The 19,530-nt window shown below is 48.7% G+C and overlaps 2 protein-coding genes across 9 annotated transcripts; one reads left to right on the forward strand and one right to left on the reverse strand.

Annotated features, from left to right (window-relative positions):
* Positions 1 to 319: 319 nt before the first annotated feature.
* Positions 320 to 8,635, reverse strand: LOC115535221 (polypeptide N-acetylgalactosaminyltransferase 15-like). The gene is made up of 10 exons (XM_030346237.1): positions 7,154 to 8,635; positions 6,822 to 6,985; positions 6,174 to 6,378; positions 4,787 to 4,954; positions 4,529 to 4,646; positions 3,070 to 3,261; positions 2,331 to 2,462; positions 1,768 to 1,869; positions 1,164 to 1,307; positions 320 to 707 (listed from the first exon to the last, which is right to left on the reverse strand). Exons 1-10 carry the CDS (start codon positions 7,657 to 7,659, stop codon positions 555 to 557), a joined length of 1,884 nt encoding a protein of 627 aa, XP_030202097.1. The 5' UTR covers positions 7,660 to 8,635; the 3' UTR covers positions 320 to 554.
* Positions 8,636 to 10,527: 1,892 nt separating this feature from the next.
* Positions 10,528 to 19,437, forward strand: gpnmb (glycoprotein (transmembrane) nmb). 8 transcript variants are annotated; one of them, XM_030347883.1, is made up of 13 exons: positions 10,528 to 10,777; positions 11,834 to 12,039; positions 12,193 to 12,607; positions 13,326 to 13,529; positions 13,969 to 14,142; positions 14,589 to 14,750; positions 15,314 to 15,616; positions 16,001 to 16,051; positions 16,249 to 16,446; positions 17,041 to 17,149; positions 17,477 to 17,700; positions 18,333 to 18,426; positions 18,857 to 19,437. In XM_030347883.1, exons 1-13 carry the CDS (start codon positions 10,708 to 10,710, stop codon positions 19,011 to 19,013), a joined length of 2,367 nt encoding a protein of 788 aa, XP_030203743.1. In that variant the 5' UTR covers positions 10,528 to 10,707; the 3' UTR covers positions 19,014 to 19,437. The 8 variants fall into 8 exon arrangements, with proteins under 8 accessions (XP_030203743.1, XP_030203737.1, XP_030203740.1 ...); XM_030347877.1 differs by having other exon boundaries at positions 11,834 to 12,607; XM_030347880.1 differs by having other exon boundaries at positions 10,529 to 10,777; positions 11,834 to 12,607; positions 18,887 to 19,437.
* Positions 19,438 to 19,530: the final 93 nt, after the last annotated feature.

Here is a 19,530-nt window from a genome sequence, read left to right on the forward strand (position 1 = left end):
CTTTAATCTCAGAATTCTGAGATTAATGTCAGAATTCTGACTTTTTATCTCAGAATTCTGAGATTAATGTCAGAATTCTGAGATTAATGTCAGAATTCTGACTTTATTCTCAGAATTCTGAGATTAAAGTCAGAATTCTGACTTTTTTCTCAGAATTCTGAGAATAAAGTCAGAACTTAATTTTTTTTTACTTGTGTGGCCCTAATCCTCTTCCGTATGCCAGGGATGTTTATGGTTGCATGGGAAGAAACAGAGATATTTAAATGGCTCGGATAAGAACGAATTAATTTGACGACAAAGCAATTAAAATTGGACAACGTATTATGTAATCGTTTTATTCGACAGTCAAACATTCAAAAAGGTGAACATTATATTTACAATCCTTAAAACAGGAAATATAGAATAATATTGTATGGGTGCTCACTGCTCTCTCATTTAATGCCCAATCCAGCATGCTGATATACCCATACATGATTGCTGTATGAATGCTTCATACACACGTTTATGATTAAAACATCAAAAATGTAACTATAGATCTCTGCGCCCTCCTCATATCAGGGGGCCACCAACTGCTCAAAGTGCCACTGTTGCCGGGGGTGACGAATGCAGGGGCGAAGGAAGAGGCCGCTGACCCCCTGTGAAGATCCGTCATCTCTCGTAGCCTCCACGCAGAGTTGGGACTGCATGTGGACTAGCTGTCCGCTCAGCTGTAAGGCAGCGCAGTGTGTTAGATTATACCTCGCACTGAAAAACAAACGTGCTCCTCCCCTCTGTCACCTTATGTCCAGATTTTGAGCATTGATATTCAGGCTATCATATTAATGTACTTTATGTTCCATATGTGTCAATATGGACCCTGAGTAAGTCAATTTTAGACAACTATGGTAAATGGGGTTGCTTTCTAGTCGCTCCGAAAGTGTGATTATTAATTGAAAACATAAGCCCCTGCACTTTATTAATCCAAGATGGGGAAATGATTTATAATCCCAGGACATAAGTAATAAACCAAAACGGAAAAAGAATGTGCAAATCGTGCTAAAGCCCAACAAACAAAAGATATGAGCATTTTGCAAATAAGGACATATTCTCAGTGTCTTTAAGTAATGTGAATGTATTGTAAAAGCCTTTTGTGAATATGACGCCCTTGTGACACCGCCCCCTACCTTCAGGAACCTCCACTGGAGTTGGCCTTGGGTGGGCTGGTGGCTGGGGCAGGGGGCCAGGGTAATCCTCTCCCCCCTGCCGTCAAAACACAGGTCCCCGGCCGCTCCCCATCGCACCTCCCCCTGGGAGTTCAGCTCACAGAGCTGGAACAAGGGATCAGAGTCTGGCCGTGGTCCCACTGTGCTGCTTTCACATCTTTAGTCCGCACCCATCTGTTGGAGTCGGTCTACTCTAGTTTGCCTACGCAGGCCTTCTGCCTGCCCTCCTGGTCAGTACTTCTAACACATCTCATACATACATGACCTCATGATACAGGAAAACATTTGTTTCCCTTTTTTTTTTTTTTAAAGAAGCAGATATAGAACTATAGAATATAGAACTTGCACAGTTACGTAAAAGAAGGGGGAATAAATAAATAATAATGTATACATACATACGTACACACATATAGATGTTCACAGAATCACATATTTCATCTGAACTGTAAGGTGTCCTTAAATGTGCTTTAAGGCTACAATCTGCCCACATCTCCCAAAAGCCCTCATTTATCCAATAACTTTTTGTTTTGGTGAGATCTTTAAAATCGGTTGTCATCATGGTTACCTGTTTGCCTGTGCCACTGCATGGGGCTATGCTCATGGTCCCATTCTGAAGAGTCCTCTCCCCAGGGAGATCTGCACAGGAGCCAGTGCCAACGTTGTACAGCTTTGTAAAGTACAGAGATCACATGTTAGAATACTAATTCATATGGGAAAATAGATAGAGCGAGCATCGGACTATTGATGAGCTATGTACCAGTTTTTTGTGTGTGGGGGTGTTTTGCGTGTAAGTGTGTTTGTGTGTAAGTGTGTGTGTGTTCATGTATGTGTGTATGTAAGTGTGTGTTTGTTTGTGTGTGTGTAAGTGTGTATGTGTGAGTGTGTTCATATGTGTGTGTGTGTATGTGTGTGTAGTGTTTGTGAGTAAGTGTGTGTGTTCATGTATGTGTGTATGCAAGTGTGTTTGTTTGTGTGTGTGTGTAAGTCTGTATGCGTGAGTGTGTTCATATGTGTGTAGTGTTTGTGAGTAAGTGTGTGTGTGTGTGTTCATGTGCGTGCGTGCATTGTGCATGCCTACGTGCATATGTGCGTGTGTATTAAAGTCTCACGTGTGTATGCATGCCTCACCTCTCCAGACAGCCCTGGTCTGTCCTGGGGTATGTAGAGCTGAGGGTAGACCGTAGACAAGAACCAGTGGAAGTCCCTGCAGCCAAGGCTCTCCTTGAGCCTGACCCGCTCCGTGATGTTAGGACTCTCCGACTGCAGGAGGGTTACAAGGTGCATCTCCACGCGTCACATACATTTACTGTTGGGTCCATGCTGAACTTTGTTCAAATGATTTGGGAGGTGAAGGCTGAGAACAATGAAAGCACTCTGCAGCAACTGCAGCGATTCTAAGTGCTAAACCAGGCCCTTTCTGCAGTGCAGACAGAGTGCTTTTTGTGTGTACTGTGTGGAGGATCTGCAGCTGAACCAAGAGAAAAACCGATGAAAGACGGATAAAAAACGTCATTACAAAAATCCGCAAAAGACCCGGGGTTTGAGTCAGGAATCGTCAAATAAAGAATCTTGCGGGTTTAGGAATTTAATAATAAAGAAAGCATGAAAAAACGGTCCCATGCTGCCAAAAACAGAAAACCCAATTAAACCCAAGCACAGGCAGTCCCACAGTGCCACACACTAAATGATACCTGCAGAAATCACTCATTAATTTTCACCGTGCAAACAGACACACAAAGACAAAGACACATACACACACACACACACACACACGTATTCACACACACACAAACACATACACTCACACACAAACACGCACATACATACACACACATACACACACACTCACACACACACACACACCCACCTGACTGATGAAGTGCGCCAGCGGGTCTCTGCGGTAGAAGATCTTCCCGTACGCGTCCATCCAGCTGTCAGCCAGGCGGATCTTGTTCTTCTGCAGTAGCTCGTGGTCGGGGGGCGTGTGGGGTGGGGGGTGGTCCAGGCAGGCCACACGGGAGCAGGGAACCACCTCCAAGGACCCCCCGCACGACCACACCTGCATGCCGACGCATATGTACGTTAAATATGAATGACCGATATTACAAATGTTTTGTAAGTATTTCTTGTTGTGCTCGTGATTGTTGGATGCTATTACTTGACACTTTGGAATGAGTTAGATGCATAACCAGTTACTGATTTGTTTCTGTTCGACTAAAGGTTTTTGAAACAGACAACCCTATAGGCTTCTTGTAGTTGGACAGAGTTTTAGTTATAGTGCTGTTATTATTCATCGCTTTCATCTCTGCGAAATGTGGTGTGTTATAGTTGCACGAAAGGTCTGCTGGGATGCAAGCAAAACATTACAGTTCGGCCCCGTTTGGGTATGGATGTCACACCTAATGCCGCTTTTCCACCGCACATGTAGCTCGACTCGACTCGACACGACACGACACGACTCGACACGGTAGCAGCGCGGGTCCTTTTCCACCGCAAATAGTACCTCCGGGACGTGGGCGGGGTCGGCTGCGCGAAAGGGCCGTGACGTATTTTTGTACGCGACGCAAACAACACCTACGTAACCCACACATGGACAGAACCCACATAACAACAATGGAGAACATCGATGCGATGGTATTCGTGTTCGTATTATTAGCTGGCATGTTGAAGAAGTGGAATATGTTGGCTGCGGAGCTGCTATGGCTGTTACCAGCATGGGTGCCATGTCGCTCTCGTGACCTCGTCACACTCTCTGGCCAATCAGTGGCCGGCCGTCTGCCGACGTCACCTTTTAGCATCGGCTCAGCCGCTTGGAACCTAGAGCGAGGCGGTACTAGAAAAAGCAGCCACTTCAGGTACCAGATACCATGTTTTCGCGGTGGAAACGCAAAAAAGGCGAGCTGAGTCGAGTCGAGTCGAGTCGTGTCGAGCTGGTACCATGCAGTGGAAAAGCGGCATAAGAGTGTTTTGGTGCAGAAGGGCGTAACCGTTTGTCCTGGCACCTGTGCCGTTTGTCAAGCAGCCAAGACATTCCCAGACCGGAATTTGTCCTAAGACAACCATTTGCAAAAGACATCATATTCCGAGAGCAGCATTCCTAGAGGTTATGTGCAGGACAGACTTGTGAAGGACATTCCGTCACTGAGGGCCATTATATGTTTATGATGAAGACTCTCAAAAAAAATGAACACCTCTGGACAGGCACCACTGCTCTGTGGTTTAATTAATCAGTTCATCATTATTTTTAACCTCTGTAAATGTAAATATTTTTCTTAAAAATCAAATATATATATACAAAGCTGTATATATTGTCATCCTGTCTTTACCCTGATTGACAGTTCAATCTGCTCCGCCCCCCTCAGCAGCATGTCCGGGTCATATCCTCCAACACTCAGGAAGAAGTGTCTGTCCACGGCCAGGACTTCACCTCCCAAAACTGGACTGCTATAGAGTCCCAATACAGATTAGATTAGAGTAGATTGGAGATGATGCTTGGAGATGATCTAATAGGTCAAACTAATAAGAAGATAGTATATGTACATTTATTTTCGGCTCTTTAAATTGTTATTGACGCATGTATTTACCTGACCGGTTGAACAACTGAGTCTTTGTCTAAAGCTTGAGGTTGTGGGTATGATTCCCAGTGAAAGTCCAGTCTCCAGTCAAACACTCCCCTAACTGGCCACCGGGTGGCGTTGTACTGGAAGGTGTGCCAGTCTATCAAATCCATAACGGGAGACACGACACGAGTCCTGGAAAGAAGAAGAAGAAGAAGAAACATGACATTAATACTACATGAATAATCATAAACCTAACTGTCTCATCCATTTTGTAATAATTTTTAATTATTCATTTATCAGACATACCTTTTGTTCCCCCTCATCTATCCTGTGATTTGTCATCAAAGTGAGTGAGAGTGTCAGAGTGTTTGTGTGTGTGTGTGTGTGTGTGTGTGTGTGTGTGTGTGTGTGTGTGTGTGTGTGTGTGTGTGTGTGTGTGTGTGTGTGTGTGTGTGTGTGTGTGTGTGTGTGTGTGAGAGTGTGTGTGTGTGTGTAGTGTATGTGTGTCTGGTGTGTTTGAGAGAGAGAGAGCAGGCACTGGGCGCGCATGTGTGTGTGTGTGTGTGTGTGTGTGTGTGTGTGTGTGTGTGTGTGTGTGTGTGTGTGTGTGTGTGTGTGTGTGTGTGTGTGTGAGAGTGTGTGTGTGTGTGTAGTGTATGTGTGTCTTTGGTGTGTTTGAGAGAGAGAGAGCAGGCACTGGGCGCGCATGTGTGTGTGTGTGCGTCTGCGTTGTAGGATCATTCCAAGTTCAACATCAAACTATTACCAAGACAACCGGTAATTGCGCATTCCATGTTGTTTTGAACGAGACCATGTGATGGCGAGGCCATGATGAGATGAGGGGGAATGAAGAAATTCAAAGAGGGGCGGGAGAATGGAAAGAAAAATAAACGACAGAGGGGTCAAACATGTGGCTAAAAGAGTCGAGTGGCTGCAAATTCCATGCAGAGTTCAATCTAATTACTGACTGAGACACGAGACCGTGCAGAGCAGGAAATCATGGGGAGAACTGAGAGTTGGATACACATGCACACACATACACAGACACACACACACACACACACACACACACACACACACACACACACACACACACACACACACACACACACACCTGTGTGTCCCATCCACACTATGAAATGAAATAAAAAATGAATAATATAATGAGAAAAGTAGACAGAGGGGGATGGGGCTGAGAGTGAGAGACATAAAGGGATGGAGAGAGAGTGAGGGACAGAGTGAGAGATAAAGGTCCTACAGGAGACTGTCTGTGTCTGCGGCTTCTGAGTCAAACGCCCTCAATTGCCCCTCACTGCTGACCGAACTTCCCTCAGTTTCTCCCCCCACCCCCTGTCCGGTGTCCCACGTCCCCCCAAGTTTGCACCCCTGGCTGCCTGCTCAGTAGGCCTACCTGTCCTGGGCCACCCTCTCCAGCAGCGGCTCCAGCCAGTCCTCCTGACACTCGCAGTGGGCGTCCATGAACACCAGGACCTCGCCCACGGCCTCGGACGCCCCCAGAGAACGGCACTGTGCAGTGCCCAGATGCCCCGGGCTTTGAACCAAGCGCACCCCGTCCAGGAGCGCTATGTACTCACTCAAATCACTCCCCAGTGGTTCTGTTGTAGAGAGAGAGAGAGAGAGAGAGAGAGAGAGAGAGAGAGAGAGAGAGAGAGAGAGAGAGAGAGAGAGAGAGAGAGAGAGAGAGAGAGAGAGAGAGAGAGGGCAGAGAAGAGGGGGGAGAGCAGGGGAGAGAGAGGAGGAAGAGATTGATGGGGGATGGAGAGAGGGGGATGGGGAGAAAGAGAGGGATGGGATAGACAGAGAGATGTGGGGGAGAGGGGTCGAGAGAGAGAGAGAGAGAGAGAGAGAGAGAGAGAGAGAGAGAGAGAGAGAGAGAGAGAGAGAGAGAGAGAGAGAGAGAGAGAGAGAGAGAGAGAGAGAGAGAGAGAGAGAGAGAGAGAGAGAGATTGAGAGAGGGATAGAGTGAGACAAAGAGGGGGTTGAAATAGGCACGGGTGTGAACATTTGGAGAGAGGCAAGCTTGTCATTCTAAACCCACCATTTTGAAAGTCATCCACCAGCAGAATCTCGCTCAGATACTCCTTGGGCACGGTGTCGAGCACGTTGTGCACGGTCCGTAGCAGGGTGGCCCGAGCCTCTTCCTGGAAACAGATCACCACGCTGGTGGACGGCAGCGACTCGCTGTACTGCTCGCCAACGCACCTGTCAGTCATGCGGGGAAAACATTACGAGTGAATAGTAGCTTATACGAAGTTATAACCGAACATTTAAACTTATTGACTGTTGTTAAATCATTATTTTAGAGTGGATGCTGACCTGTTGATCAGAACAGGCCTATTTGTGTTTCGCTCTTGGGTGCGGGTCACTTACGCAGGATGGCGCGACTCGGGCCAGGTGCGACGCAATGCCATCATCGTTGTTTTCGTCCCTTCATCACCCCCTCTCAGATCATCCAACTGAGGCGTTTTCGTATCTTCCACACTATCGTTCGTCGTGGACGCCGGAACAGTAGGCCTATCCGTATTCTTCCCCCGCATTATCATCTTGTATGGCCCCCTTTTCAGGGGTCTCGGGGTCTTGCTCCCTTGAGCCGAAGATGCGACGAATAAAAGTTCCTCCTCTTGAAGAGAAGTGAGGGGCGAGAGAGCGACATCCCGGTCCGGTGCAGGGTCTCGGGAATCCACAATAACCTCCAGGTCGGGGGTCTCCGGTGCCCGTCCGAACGGGTGGCGTGGAGGGTGTTTATCTTTTGGAAGGGTCGGGTCTGGGGAGGCCAGGTCCAAAAGGCCAAGCGTTACCAGAGCGAGACCGAGCAGCAGAAACCAAAGACACAGAATCTGCCTGCGGATGGCTCTAGTTCTGACCCAGCACCGCATTGTGTCTGCTGCTGCACAATCCAAACGTTCACAGGTGACGCAGGTTTGGAACAAAGTCCGTCCCCATCGCCAGAACAAGTGACCCTAGACGCCAAGTCTAGACACGGCGTTTAACCAAACTTGAATGAAAAAGGAGAGACCAGAGACACATCCGTCAGACGTCAAAGTTTGGTCACAGGTGAGCCGAGTGCGCATCCCTCAGCGGAGAGCAGAGGCTACCTCTTCTCGGCTTTAGTCAATTGCGCGGTGGCTGAAGAAAACCATCTGCACAAGTTAAAGTAGTTCAATGTTATTCGGCTTTTGTTAAACCGCTCCTTCGCTCTCTCTCGCTGTGGTTTCAGGTGGAGCTGGGAGTCTGTGCTCTGGACGCATGGGCTCCCAGTGCGTCATGCGTAAAGGATGCTGCTGATCCTGGGCCAGCTGGCGGCGTCTTTCCCCGTCTCGTGACTGTCTGTCCGAGCAAAGAAACAGGGCTGTCCACTGCGTCCACGGGCACTTCTCCCGTTTTCACATCGTGTTTCGTGTCAGACTCCTCTCTGTTTTCACTCCATTGAGAACGGAGCCTGATGCAGCACCTGGCACTCGTCCGAGTCAAACTCATCAAACTTCTGATTCCATTCGTATGATTTTAATGTTGAACTGTATTTGGCCCAGTCAGTCCAACTCATCTGGTCGTAACAGCCTCTTCTTCTTGTTCCAGTGCATATGGGGAACTGAAGGGGTCTTTGAAGGTGAATCCCCCGAGGCTGTCAGAACGGGGCGGTGTCTGTGATTACCTTTAGTTAGAGACCCGGGGCGCGGGCTGTGTTTATCATTGTAAAAGGATGGTGAATGATGAAAGGGACTGGGATTCGTTATGTGAAGTTGGTAAAGGACGAATACTCACCTCGCTCTCACAATTACCTCCTCGCTCTCACGCGCACGCACGCGCGCGCACACACAAAACACACACACACACACACACACACACACACACACACACACACACACACACACACACACACACACACACACACATACACACACACACACACACACACACACACACACACACACACACACACACACACACACATGCAAAGGCCTACTTAAAAAAAAATAGAAAAGGGGGGTAGACAGAGGGGCATAGCGAGACAGAGACAAGGAAACGAACAGGGGCCGTGTTCGTTTTTTTTTTATTATCCAGGATGGAAAATATGTGTAAAGCAAAGAGTCTGCTGGTCATTCAACGGACGGAGTGGAAGCAGAGGAGCTGCCCTCTAGCGGAGGGTCAGCAGCGGTGTCCCTGGTAACACGTGATAGCATGCCTCCCACCCATTGGAGAGAAAAAAAAGTGACTGTGCCCGGCCACAGAATAAATGGTCTTCCTTTTTATAGCCTGTCTGTTTCACAACATGCGTCCGGGACAGAAGCCACCCGATTGATAGGACGATCACACGATAAAGAGTTAAGCAATACACACGAGTGATTTAGGCACATCGTTTTCCATATTTCTCCATAGCCACTGTGTGTCTTGTGAGACGTCCAGCGGTGGGCATATGTTTGATGACCACGGCCATGTGAATCATTACTGCTGCTCGTGACCGCGTTAGATCAGTTAATTAAATAATCTGTGCTTCTTGTAGTTCTAACATAAGGCCTGGAGAAGAAATGTTCATGTTTTAACAATCAGAACAGGCCTTTTTTTGGGGTATTGAATAAATGTCTCATTGTCTCATTCTCATGTATTTCTCCTTTTATATGGCTTCAAACACCTCTCCCCACGTTGGTTTGTCTTACATTATTTGAGAGGCTAATGTCCCTAGATGTTGATGTTGAAAACAAATGTTTTAACAACGAACATGCATTTTGGCCAAGGTTAGCCCATATCGAGCACAGCTATTTACATTTAGTCCCGAGATGCAAATTCATGCGCGGTCATTATTTAGCGTATTCCCCAACTTCTCGTGACACAGGAACTAGAAAAGACAGATCACATGTTAGACGATGGGCTGCTACAGAGACCATCCATATGATGATTAATCCTTCCGCTATGAGAATGCAATTTGCCATTGCTTAGTCATGGGCCTATAGTCACAAATCACTTGCACGTAACGGCCCCTGCACACCTAGAGCAATGCACCGATGACGAGGCATGAGCGGACCAATTATCCCTTTACTGCCGAAGATATATAAAAACAATTCAAAATCCGGAACTATATCCTACTCATTTCCTATCAATAAACACACCTTGACGAATGTTTTCAAATACGTTTAAAGTTATGAATTACTCACCTATATTTACTGGCCTATAATATGCATTAACAAGTAATAATTATAATAATGCAAGTAATACCGATAACACTAATAATAACAATTATTAGTGGGATTTATACTAATAATAATAACTATTGTTATTGTTATCATTATTATTATTAATAATAATAATAATAATAATGATTCATAGTATTCCAATATTAATATCAGGTCAATTAAATTGTGTTTAAATGATCCAAACATGTATAATGAGTAAACATAGTTACTTAAATGGTTAAATCAAATCATATCTCAAGGTCCAGACCATTTCTTTTTTCCATGGGCTAACAAATGTAGCCTACTTTAATCTAACACATTTTCACAAGGCTCTCTGTTGTCAAATTAATCAACGACCGCCACACATTAAGGTCATTCGAGGTATCTAATACGTTTCCCTGTATCTCATGGAAAATGAAGGAACGGGGAACAAGTTGGGGTAATTTAGAAATCATTAGAAAAAAAATAGATACCCAATACTTGACGTTTCCTCTCGAACGAGAAGTCAGGGTGCCCAGGACGCCCCTAATGCGCGTTCACGCGGCGGTTGCACCACTGTAATGAGGGATGAGATGCTTCTCGTTAGGGGACATCACATGTCCGTGCGCGTAACCGCACTATTAGATTATGAATATCAGGGCACCCGGCCCCTGGCAGAAGTTGGTACACAAGTTCAGTAGAGGAGTAGAGTTATTCGGTAGATACTCAGCGAGGAGGCTTCTGGTGGTGGAAACAACGCTCAACTGAGAGGTCGAAATGGGGGCTTCACCGCACTTTTTAGTGCTGGCACTGATATATCTTCTTCGTCAAGCCGATGGAAAAAAAAGTAAGAATAAACTGTTCTAACTATTCTTGATTACTTACGCTGTCACTTTAAATGTTGAAATGATCATAAGCTATGGACTGTTTAATGGAGGAATGTATCTTAATTGATAACATCCTAGAATGGTTCGTAAAATCCCATAAAAACGGATTAAGAATTTATTCAGACTAATTGATGTAGTTCAAACTCGCATTGATTTTGAATATTAACCGGCCTCTGTGGGTGTAAGGTTTTTCAATATTTTGATGCGAACCAACTTTTGAACAAATATATTAGAGTCCGAGCTCTCTCTCTCTCTCTATCTCTCTCTCTCTCATACCTGAAGCCCGCTGTCATACTGAGCCTCAGTCTCATGAGTCTAATTAGGGAGCTTCTAGAACGGTCCATCACTTCAGCATTGAATAAATAACCCAACACATTTAGGATGTAAGGTTTGGATGTCTTGTATAATGAGTTTATGACCGATAGTTTTTATATCATATTCACCTATTTATATATTCCATTCCTTGTGATATCCCATTCCTGGAGAATAAACTGTAGGCTATATTTAAAAATAGCAGTCTCTAGTCCGTCCTATTGAGAGTTAGAAAAGGGAACAACACACTGTTATAACAAAAATTAAACGAAGGATAAGGAATTTCTCTCTCTCTCTCTCTCTCTCTCTCTCTCTCTCTCTCTCTCTCTCTCTCTCTCTCTCTCTCTCTCTCTCACTCTCTCTCTCTCTCTCTCACTCTCTCTCTCTCTCACTCTCTCTCTCTCTCTCTCTCTCTTATATATATATATATATATATATATATATATATATATATATATATATATATATATATATATATATCTTTATCTATATACATCTATATAGATAAGATAAAACAATATTAACTTTATTTAAAAGGTACACTCTGCTTCACTCTCTAGCAGATAGATCAGGTCAATAATTCTTGACTTCGTCACTCGATCGCACCATCGAAGGTATAATCCCGCCCCAATGACCACTCCCTCTCTCTCACCCCCCCTCTCCCCCCTCTCCCCCTCCCTCTCCCCCTCCCTCCCTCTCTACAGCCTACGCGGACATGTTCCCACACAAGCACTCCTTCCCCATCCCGGGGGACCTTCCAATCCCTAAAGACCTTCCCATCCCTGGGGGTCTTCCTATCCCGGGGGGTCTTCCTATCCCGGGGGGGCTCATCCCGGGTAAGCTTTCCATCCAGAAGTTTCCCATCCCAGGGGGGCTCCCCATTCCGGGGGATCTTCCCATCCCGAAGGACCTTCCCATTCCCGGGGGTCTTCCCATCCCGGGGGGGCTCATCCCGGGGGGGCTTCCCATCCCAGGGGGGCTAATCCCGGGGGACCTTCCCGTCCCAAGTAAGCTTTCGATCCGGAAGTTTCCCATCCCAGGGGGGCTCCCCATTCCGGGAGATCTTCCCATCCCGGGGGGGGTCATCCCGGGGGGTCTTCCCATCCCAGGGGGGCTCATCCCGGGTAAGCTTTCCATCCGGAAGTTTCCCATACCGGGGGGGCTCCCAATCCCGGGGGGGCTCCCCATCCCCGGGGGTTACCCCAGCCCGGGGGACATCCCTGCCCCGGATAAGCTCTCCATCCGAAAGTTTCCCTTCCCGGGGGGTCTCCCCATCCCGGGGGGGCTCCCCATCCCGGGGGGGCTCCCCATCCCCGGGGGTTATCCCAGCCCGGGTAAGCCTCCCCTCCGGAAGCTTCCCACCATCCTGGGGAAGATTCCCTTCCCCATCCCAGGCTGGGACCCAGACACCAACCCATGGGACGAATACCTCTACCCACCGTTCGGACCCAAGCCAAAGGACCTCACCAACCGACGGCGTACGTACCCCATCCAACCCAACCTCCACCTCCTCCCTGTGTTCTTTCTCCTCCTCCTCCCATTCTCTTCCTCCTCCTCCTTCCCCCTCCTCATCTTCCTCTTAATTTTCTCCCTCCTTCTTCTCCCTCCTCCTCCTATTGTTCTTTAATTTGCTTCCTTCTTCTCCTCCTCCTCCTCATCTCCTATTCCTCTCCTCCTCTCCTCCTTCCTCTCCTCCTCTTTCTCTCCTCCTCCTCCCCTCCTCCTCTACCTCTTCTTCTCATCTCCTATTCCTCCTCTCCTCCTCCTCCTCCTCCTCCTCTTCCTCTCCTCTCCTCCTCCTGCTCCTCCTGCTCCTCCTCCTCCTCTCCTCCCACCTCCTCCACCTCCTTTCCTCTTTCTCTTCTCCTCCTCTCCTCCTCCTCTCCTGCTCCTCCTCTCCTCCTCTCCTCCTCTCCTCCTCCTCTCCTTCTCCTCTTCTCCTCCTCTCCTCCTCCTCTCCTTCTCCTCTTCCTCTCCACTCCTCTCCACCTCCTCTCCTCCTCCTCTCCTTCTCCTCTTCTCCTCCTCTCCTCCTCCTCTCCTTCTCCTCTTCTCCTCCTCTCCTCCTCCTCTCCTTCTCCTCTTCCTCTCCACTCCTCTCCACCTCCTCTCCTCCTCCTCCTCCTGCTCCTCCTCCTCTCCTCCTCCTCTCCTCCTCCTCCTCCTCCTCATGACTCCACTCATCTCTATATACAGGACGCTGCGGTGTTCCTCATGTGTCTGTATCCCCTGCAGCCAAGCCCGTGAAGGTGCGCTTGACCAGCGACAGCCCGGCCATCAACGGCTCCAGCATCTCCTTCACGGCCAAGCTGGAGTACCCCCCCTGCCAGAAGGAGGACCCCAACGGAGACTTGGTGTGGGACGAGCACTGTGACGACGGTATGGAGCTGGAAGCCTCAGGTGCTAACCTCCAGAGGCTAGGGGTCTGGGGGTTTAGGGGAGAGGGAGAGGGTGGGTGTGAGGGTTAAGACGTAGTTTGAAAGGTGGTGTTAGGGTTAAGTGTAAGGGTTTCCCGCAGTGGTGGGACTAGGGTTGCGGACTACGAATTAGATCAGATTAGATTGATTTCACATTTTCAATTTGGAAAAATTATTAGCAAGTGTGCTTGGTTGTTATGGGAACACTACTGCCTCTGTAACCTCTGCTTCCTTATCTAACAATATTTATTGTTTTAAACATACTCAATTAAAGAAAATCCATAACCCCAACTGACAAAATAAAGCAAATTTCTAAGAAAATTCGACCTTCCTCAAACGTAATAGTGAACGTAATAAGCCTTTACCTGTTTACCACCCGCCCCCGCCCTGCCTTTACCTCATCTGATTGGACCACTGGACAGCCAATGGTCAGGTGCGCTCTGGACCGGTGGAAGGCTGGACTACCTGGCTGGATGACTACGGCTTTGGCAAGTGTACGGACCTGAAGACATGCAACGTGTTCCCCGACGGGAAGCCCTTCCCTCAGAGCAACGACTGGGGCCGGAAAGGCTACGTCTATGTGTGGCACACCATGGGTGAGTAGGACAGGGGAACCCACACCCACACTTCACACACACCATCAGTGGAGTCGCTAAATGCATTGATGGAACTACGGTGTGCTGCTTGCCATGTGACAGTGTGTAAGTGGATCCCTGTGACATCCTTCAGACACAAGTCTATGGCTGTTGATCCCCCTCTCTCTCTCTCTCTCTCTCTCTCTCTCTCTCCCTCTTTATCTCACTTGCTTTCTCTTTTTATTATTTTATTAACTATATTCCTCTCTCTCCCTTCTCTCCCAATCTTTCCCTTCTGTCCCTCCCTCCCTCTCTATCCCCCCCATCTCTCTCTCTCTCTTTCTCCCCTCTCTCTCTCTCTCTCTCTCTCTCTCTCTCTCTCTCTCTCTCTCTCTCTCTCTCTCTCTCTCTCTCTCTCTCTCTCTCTCTCTCTCTCTCTCCCCCCCATCTCTCTCTCTCTCTCCCAGGCCAGTACCATGAGACGTGTGACGGCACCTCGTCTAGCCTGACACTCAACACCAGTGACTTCCTGCTGGGCACGGAGCTCATGGAGGTGTTGGTGTACAGGAAGCGCGAGCGGAGGAAGTATGTCCCGCTGGCCACCGACAACACTATCTACTTCATCACAGGTGGGCTTGACAGAACATGTACTTTGGGGGGGGGGGGTTCCCTTTTTCCTTCAGATAGAACGACGGAGAGAGATAGAGAGGGATAGAGAGATGGTTCCTTTTGAGAGAGGATGAGAGGAGATATGTCTACCGACTTTGGAACAGGAAACCACAGTCAGAACTTATTTTGTAACTGCCTGAAGCTCAGGTGTCCCTCGTTGCCCTAAAGAGGGGACTGGCCAAAGAAGAGAAGGAATTTAAATCATACTTTTATTGATTGATTGAGAGAGAGCGAGAGAGAGAGAGAGAGAGCGAGAGAGAGAGAGAGAGAGAGAGAGAGAGAGAGAGAGAGCGAGAGAGAGAGAGAGAGAGAGAGAGAGAGAGAGAGAGAGAGAGAGAGAGAGAGAGAGAGAGAGAGAGACAGAGAGAGAGACAGAGAGAGAGAGACATATATACAGACAGACAGACGGACAGACAGAGATAGACAGCGAGCCAGACAGATATATATAGCAAATAATCCTTAAAACGTGATGACTGAAGCCCCCCCCTCATCCACTCTAAACCCCGCCCCCCCGACCCACCAGATAAGATCCCGTTGGCCGTGAACATCTCCCAGAGCGCGGCGGCCAACCTGTCGGCCAACGTGTTCTACCGCGGCCCGGACGTGCTGCTGGACGCCGAGCTGCACGACCCCAGCGGCTACCTGAAGACCGCCAGCGCCGTCGACTACATGTGGGACTTCGGCGACGGCAACCGCCTGGTGACGCACAACCGGCTGGCCACGCACGCCTTCGGCGCCAGCGGCAAGGTCCGCATCAGCCTCATGGTGAAGGCGGCGTTCGAGACGGCGTGCCCGCCGCCCACGCCCCCTCCCCCGCCCACGACAGGTACAGGGGGCGGACGGAGGGACGTATAGGGTCTTCCCCACACGCGCGTACAGTGATGTAGACACGCACATAGCCTCAGGTCCTAGGAGCCGCCCGTAGGCCCCCCTGGAGAGAGACCCCTCAACCTGCTCTGCTCATGAATTATAAAAACAAAACTAGGCTGTAATTTTCTTTGGATAAGAGTGTTGATGGTGTCATATTAATCCAGTCATTTACACTGTAAATTATGGTTTAGTATGAAAGTAAAAAAAATACACCCAAGTCTCCTCATACTTCCAATTTCCGCTATGAGATGAAACCGTGATTATAAAATGAAGTGCAAATGTTTGGCAGTGTATGTCCGTTTATGTCTGTCTAATTTGACTTTCTGTGTGGACCAATCAGAAGCCCCTGGAACCACGGCGACCACCACCAGCAAGATGGCTACCACACAGGGTGAGGGACGGTCCACTGCACACATAACTTAAGACAGCCCGTTGACGGCCGTGTGGTCAGCAGAGCGGTGCCATCTAATCGAATCAAATTAGCTTCAGTCTAATCTCATACAACATAATCGGATCCATGCATGGTGATGAAGGACCTCAGCGTCTTCATTATTTCCTTCTACTTTCCTGTTGTTGTTGATCTCACAGCCTTCAGCAGCACCACAGCCAAGCCTGTTGCCCCCTCCACGACCGGGGTCCCTACCACGGAGTTCCCCCCATGGACGGAGGCGGACCCCACCCTGTGGCCCAACGCCACCGCCCTGCGGAACGCCGAGGTCCGGGCCGGAGACGACAAGTGCTTCCGCTATGTCTACGGATACTTTGGCGGGAACGTCACCGTTATTGGTATGATGGAGAATAATAATAATAATAATACATTCAATTTAGAGGCGCCTTTCAAGACACCCAAGGTCACCTTACAGAGCATATAGTCATCATTCATAACTATGTAAAACAGACTAGGAATAAAAGGAAAGCAGAGGTTAAACATGAAGAATAATAATAATTAATAACACTCAAAGACGCCTAAAGTGAAGGGGGGACCTCACTAACCACCACCAATATGTAGCACCCACTTGGGTGATGCACGAATGGATGAGAGTATAAGGAGTTATACGTGTGTGAGAGGATGTGGGTATTTATGAAGCGTGATCGGGTGTGTTATGTGTGTTCGTGCATGTGTGTGTGTGTGTGTGTGTGCGTGCATCTGTATGTGTGTGTGTGTGCGTGTGGGCATGTTTCTGAGTGTGCATCTGTGTGCGTGTGTCTCTGTGTGTGTCTGCACGTGCATCTGTGTGCGTGTGCTTGCATGCCTGTGTGTATGTGCTGTGCATACGTGTGCCTGTGTGCGTGCTTGATTCTGTGTGTGAACGACAGTGGGCTTGTGTGATGCGGTACGGTCCACGTCAGACACCTTACAGAGCGCTCTCGCTGCCTCAGATCCCCCTCACGGCGTCAGCAGCCTGTGGTTCTCCAGTAACATCCTGGACGTTTCCACGGCAAAGGAGACCGACAACGACATCGGCTTCCTGATCAAATGCTTCGGCAGGTGGGGGAAATCTACTTCACACGAATCCCCTAGTTATTAGTGAGCACCATCCAATTGGGAACATATTGAATCTGTATTATTGCCATGGGGGTGGAGATTTTTCAACCTCACTCACACACGAGTACCAAACCGTTTTAAAGCTTAACAACGCTCAGACCTTACAGTACTACTATGCTTCGCTCTGACAAGATACACGTAAACCCCAGCAGTGAGCTCCATTCAGTTGAACATTGAACCGCATCGAGCCGTCCAGAGTAGCTTGACATGGATCTCTAAACGTGTATGTGGACCACCCCCCCCCCCCCCCCCCCCCCCGCTTCCCCCCAGCATCCCCACCATGGTGTGCACCGTGGTGTCCGACGCCACGTGCAAGGTGGTCAGCGGCATCGTGTGCGACGACGTGCCCCCCTCCCCCACCTGCGAGGTGTACCTGAGGCGGCGTTTCGTTCTGCCCGGGACCTACTGCGTCAACATCACCCTGGGCAACCAGGCCAGCGCCGCCCAGGCCAGCACCTCCGTCACCATCAGCTACGCCCAGGAGGAGGTCCCCGGTGGGTCACGCGAGGGTGGTGTGGAGGGGGGAGGGGGGGGGGGGGGGGGGGGTGTGAAGCGGGCATCACAACGTGTTGAAGTGCTGTGGGGAAGGCGCCATGTTTAGAGGTCGCTGCCTCGGTCGGTCACGTCTCACAAGATGGCGCTCTGTGTGATGTATGTACTGTATATATAACTGCTACTTAATGACATGGGTCTGAGTTCCCTAGACGTCATTTTGGCTCAAAGTCCCCAAGTGTCTTGAGGGTATAAAGTCTGACTGAGAATACATGACACAAACGATTCATTATCATCGTCATTGCATAGCATTTCCTACACGTTAAAAACATGCTAAAAACTGAATAGCAACATGCTAATTGCTGAATCAGGATTATATGCCATCAGGCATGATCAAGGTATGATAATTGGAGATAAGCATTCAACAGGATAACATTTGGGTTGGAGCCTAATCTGTTGCCTAGACCTCTTCAAGGAAAAGGAATCCCAGTCGCATGCATTGTCTTCAGAGCTACTTCAGAGCTGCTTCAGGGGCCGCCACGGATGGGTAATCATCCGTGCATAGTAAAGGGGACCTTTCGCCGTGCCTCACTAGTCTGCACTCTCTATTGAACCTGATCCCTGTCTCCCTCAGTCTCCCCCACGTCTCCTAACGCCAGCAAGGTGGTGGTCACCGCCAGCGTCCTGTTAGCAGCCGCCTTCGCCTTCATCGCCTTCATGGTGTACAAGTGAGTAGGGTGACACACACTTCCATGAGTACACCACCCCCACACACGCGCACTACTGTACCGTTATTGAGATCAGACCACGTACTTTAATGGGTTTAATGGCGCCATAAGGATAATGATAATGGGACAGCACACACATTACCCATTCTTACATCTCTCCATCAAGTCGATGTGCTCACACAACACTGAATGCACTGTGATCACTCTGAAGAGGTACATGCATCTCTTTTTCGAAATACGATGGGGTTGTAGCGAAGTTGTTTGAATCCCGTCCGAAAGGCACTGGGTTCGACTCCCCGATGTCCGAAGTCTGTGCTCAACCTTGAGCAAGAGGGCTAGACTATTAGGGCCAGCTGCCCCAATAGACAGACGCGTCCCAAAGCCTGCTGGATGTGTGGACGAATGAGTCCACTTTATGACAGAGCACTAGGAGGTTAAAACCTCCTCCACCATTCCCCAGGCGATACAAGATGTACCAGCCCGTGGACCGGAGGGCCGCGGGGGGCCACATGGGCCGTCTGAGGCAGACCTTCTTCCCCACCAATGAGGAGCGTTACCACCTGCTGACCGACAGGCACCCCCTGTAGTCCCTCGCCCACTCGCTCCGTGTGTCCTCTGATTCAGCCACAGCCACTCGGGAGCTCTGTGCGTCTCAATGGAGCCACTACGTGTGGCAAGTTAGTTACATAACAGGCACGGAGGTTATCAGATTGGAGGATTGTTTTTTGTATGGATATACTCATTTGACTTCCTTGTTTATATGGTGGATTATTCTGAATGTGGCTTTGAATGTTTGACTATTAGTATTTGAGTGCAGTGTGTGTGAAGCAGCTAAAGATGCATTTAGTTTATCCTACCCTAGATTTGCATTTAGTGGCGATAAAACAAGAGATAGGGATGTTTTGTTGTGAAGTTCATTTATTTCAACCTTGCATATAGAAACATTTTAAGGGGTGAAATGTAGCCACCAGTTGTCCACTGAAGTCACTAAAACAGAGGAAAAGGCAGATTTTCCATTTTTGGCCCAGGTGAGGAGGCCATTTTTAACTATACATAGAGCCATTTTGAATGGCTCTTCACTCACCTGGTGGCGTAACATCACCC

Source organism: Gadus morhua, chromosome 22 (genome assembly GCF_902167405.1).
Source record: "Gadus morhua chromosome 22, gadMor3.0, whole genome shotgun sequence".
NCBI classification, from domain to species: domain Eukaryota; kingdom Metazoa; phylum Chordata; class Actinopteri; order Gadiformes; family Gadidae; genus Gadus; species Gadus morhua.

Coding starts and splice junctions, on each gene's coding strand:
- LOC115535221 (XM_030346237.1), bottom strand. CDS start 7,659: ATGCGGTGCTGGGTCAGAACTAGAGCCATCCGCAGGCAGATTCTGTGT. Junction 1,308..1,767: donor GCAGTGGCACAGGCAAACAG/GTAACCATGATG, acceptor CCCTTGTTCCAG/CTCTGTGAGCTGAACTCCCA. Junction 708..1,163: donor TCCAGTGGAGGTTCCTGAAG/GTAGGGGGCGGT, acceptor GCTGCCTTACAG/CTGAGCGGACAGCTAGTCCA.
- gpnmb (XM_030347877.1), top strand. CDS start 10,708: ATGGGGGCTTCACCGCACTTTTTAGTGCTGGCACTGATATATCTTCTT. Junction 16,052..16,248: donor CAAGATGGCTACCACACAGG/GTGAGGGACGGT, acceptor TTGATCTCACAG/CCTTCAGCAGCACCACAGCC. Junction 17,701..18,332: donor CGCCCAGGAGGAGGTCCCCG/GTGGGTCACGCG, acceptor TGTCTCCCTCAG/TCTCCCCCACGTCTCCTAAC.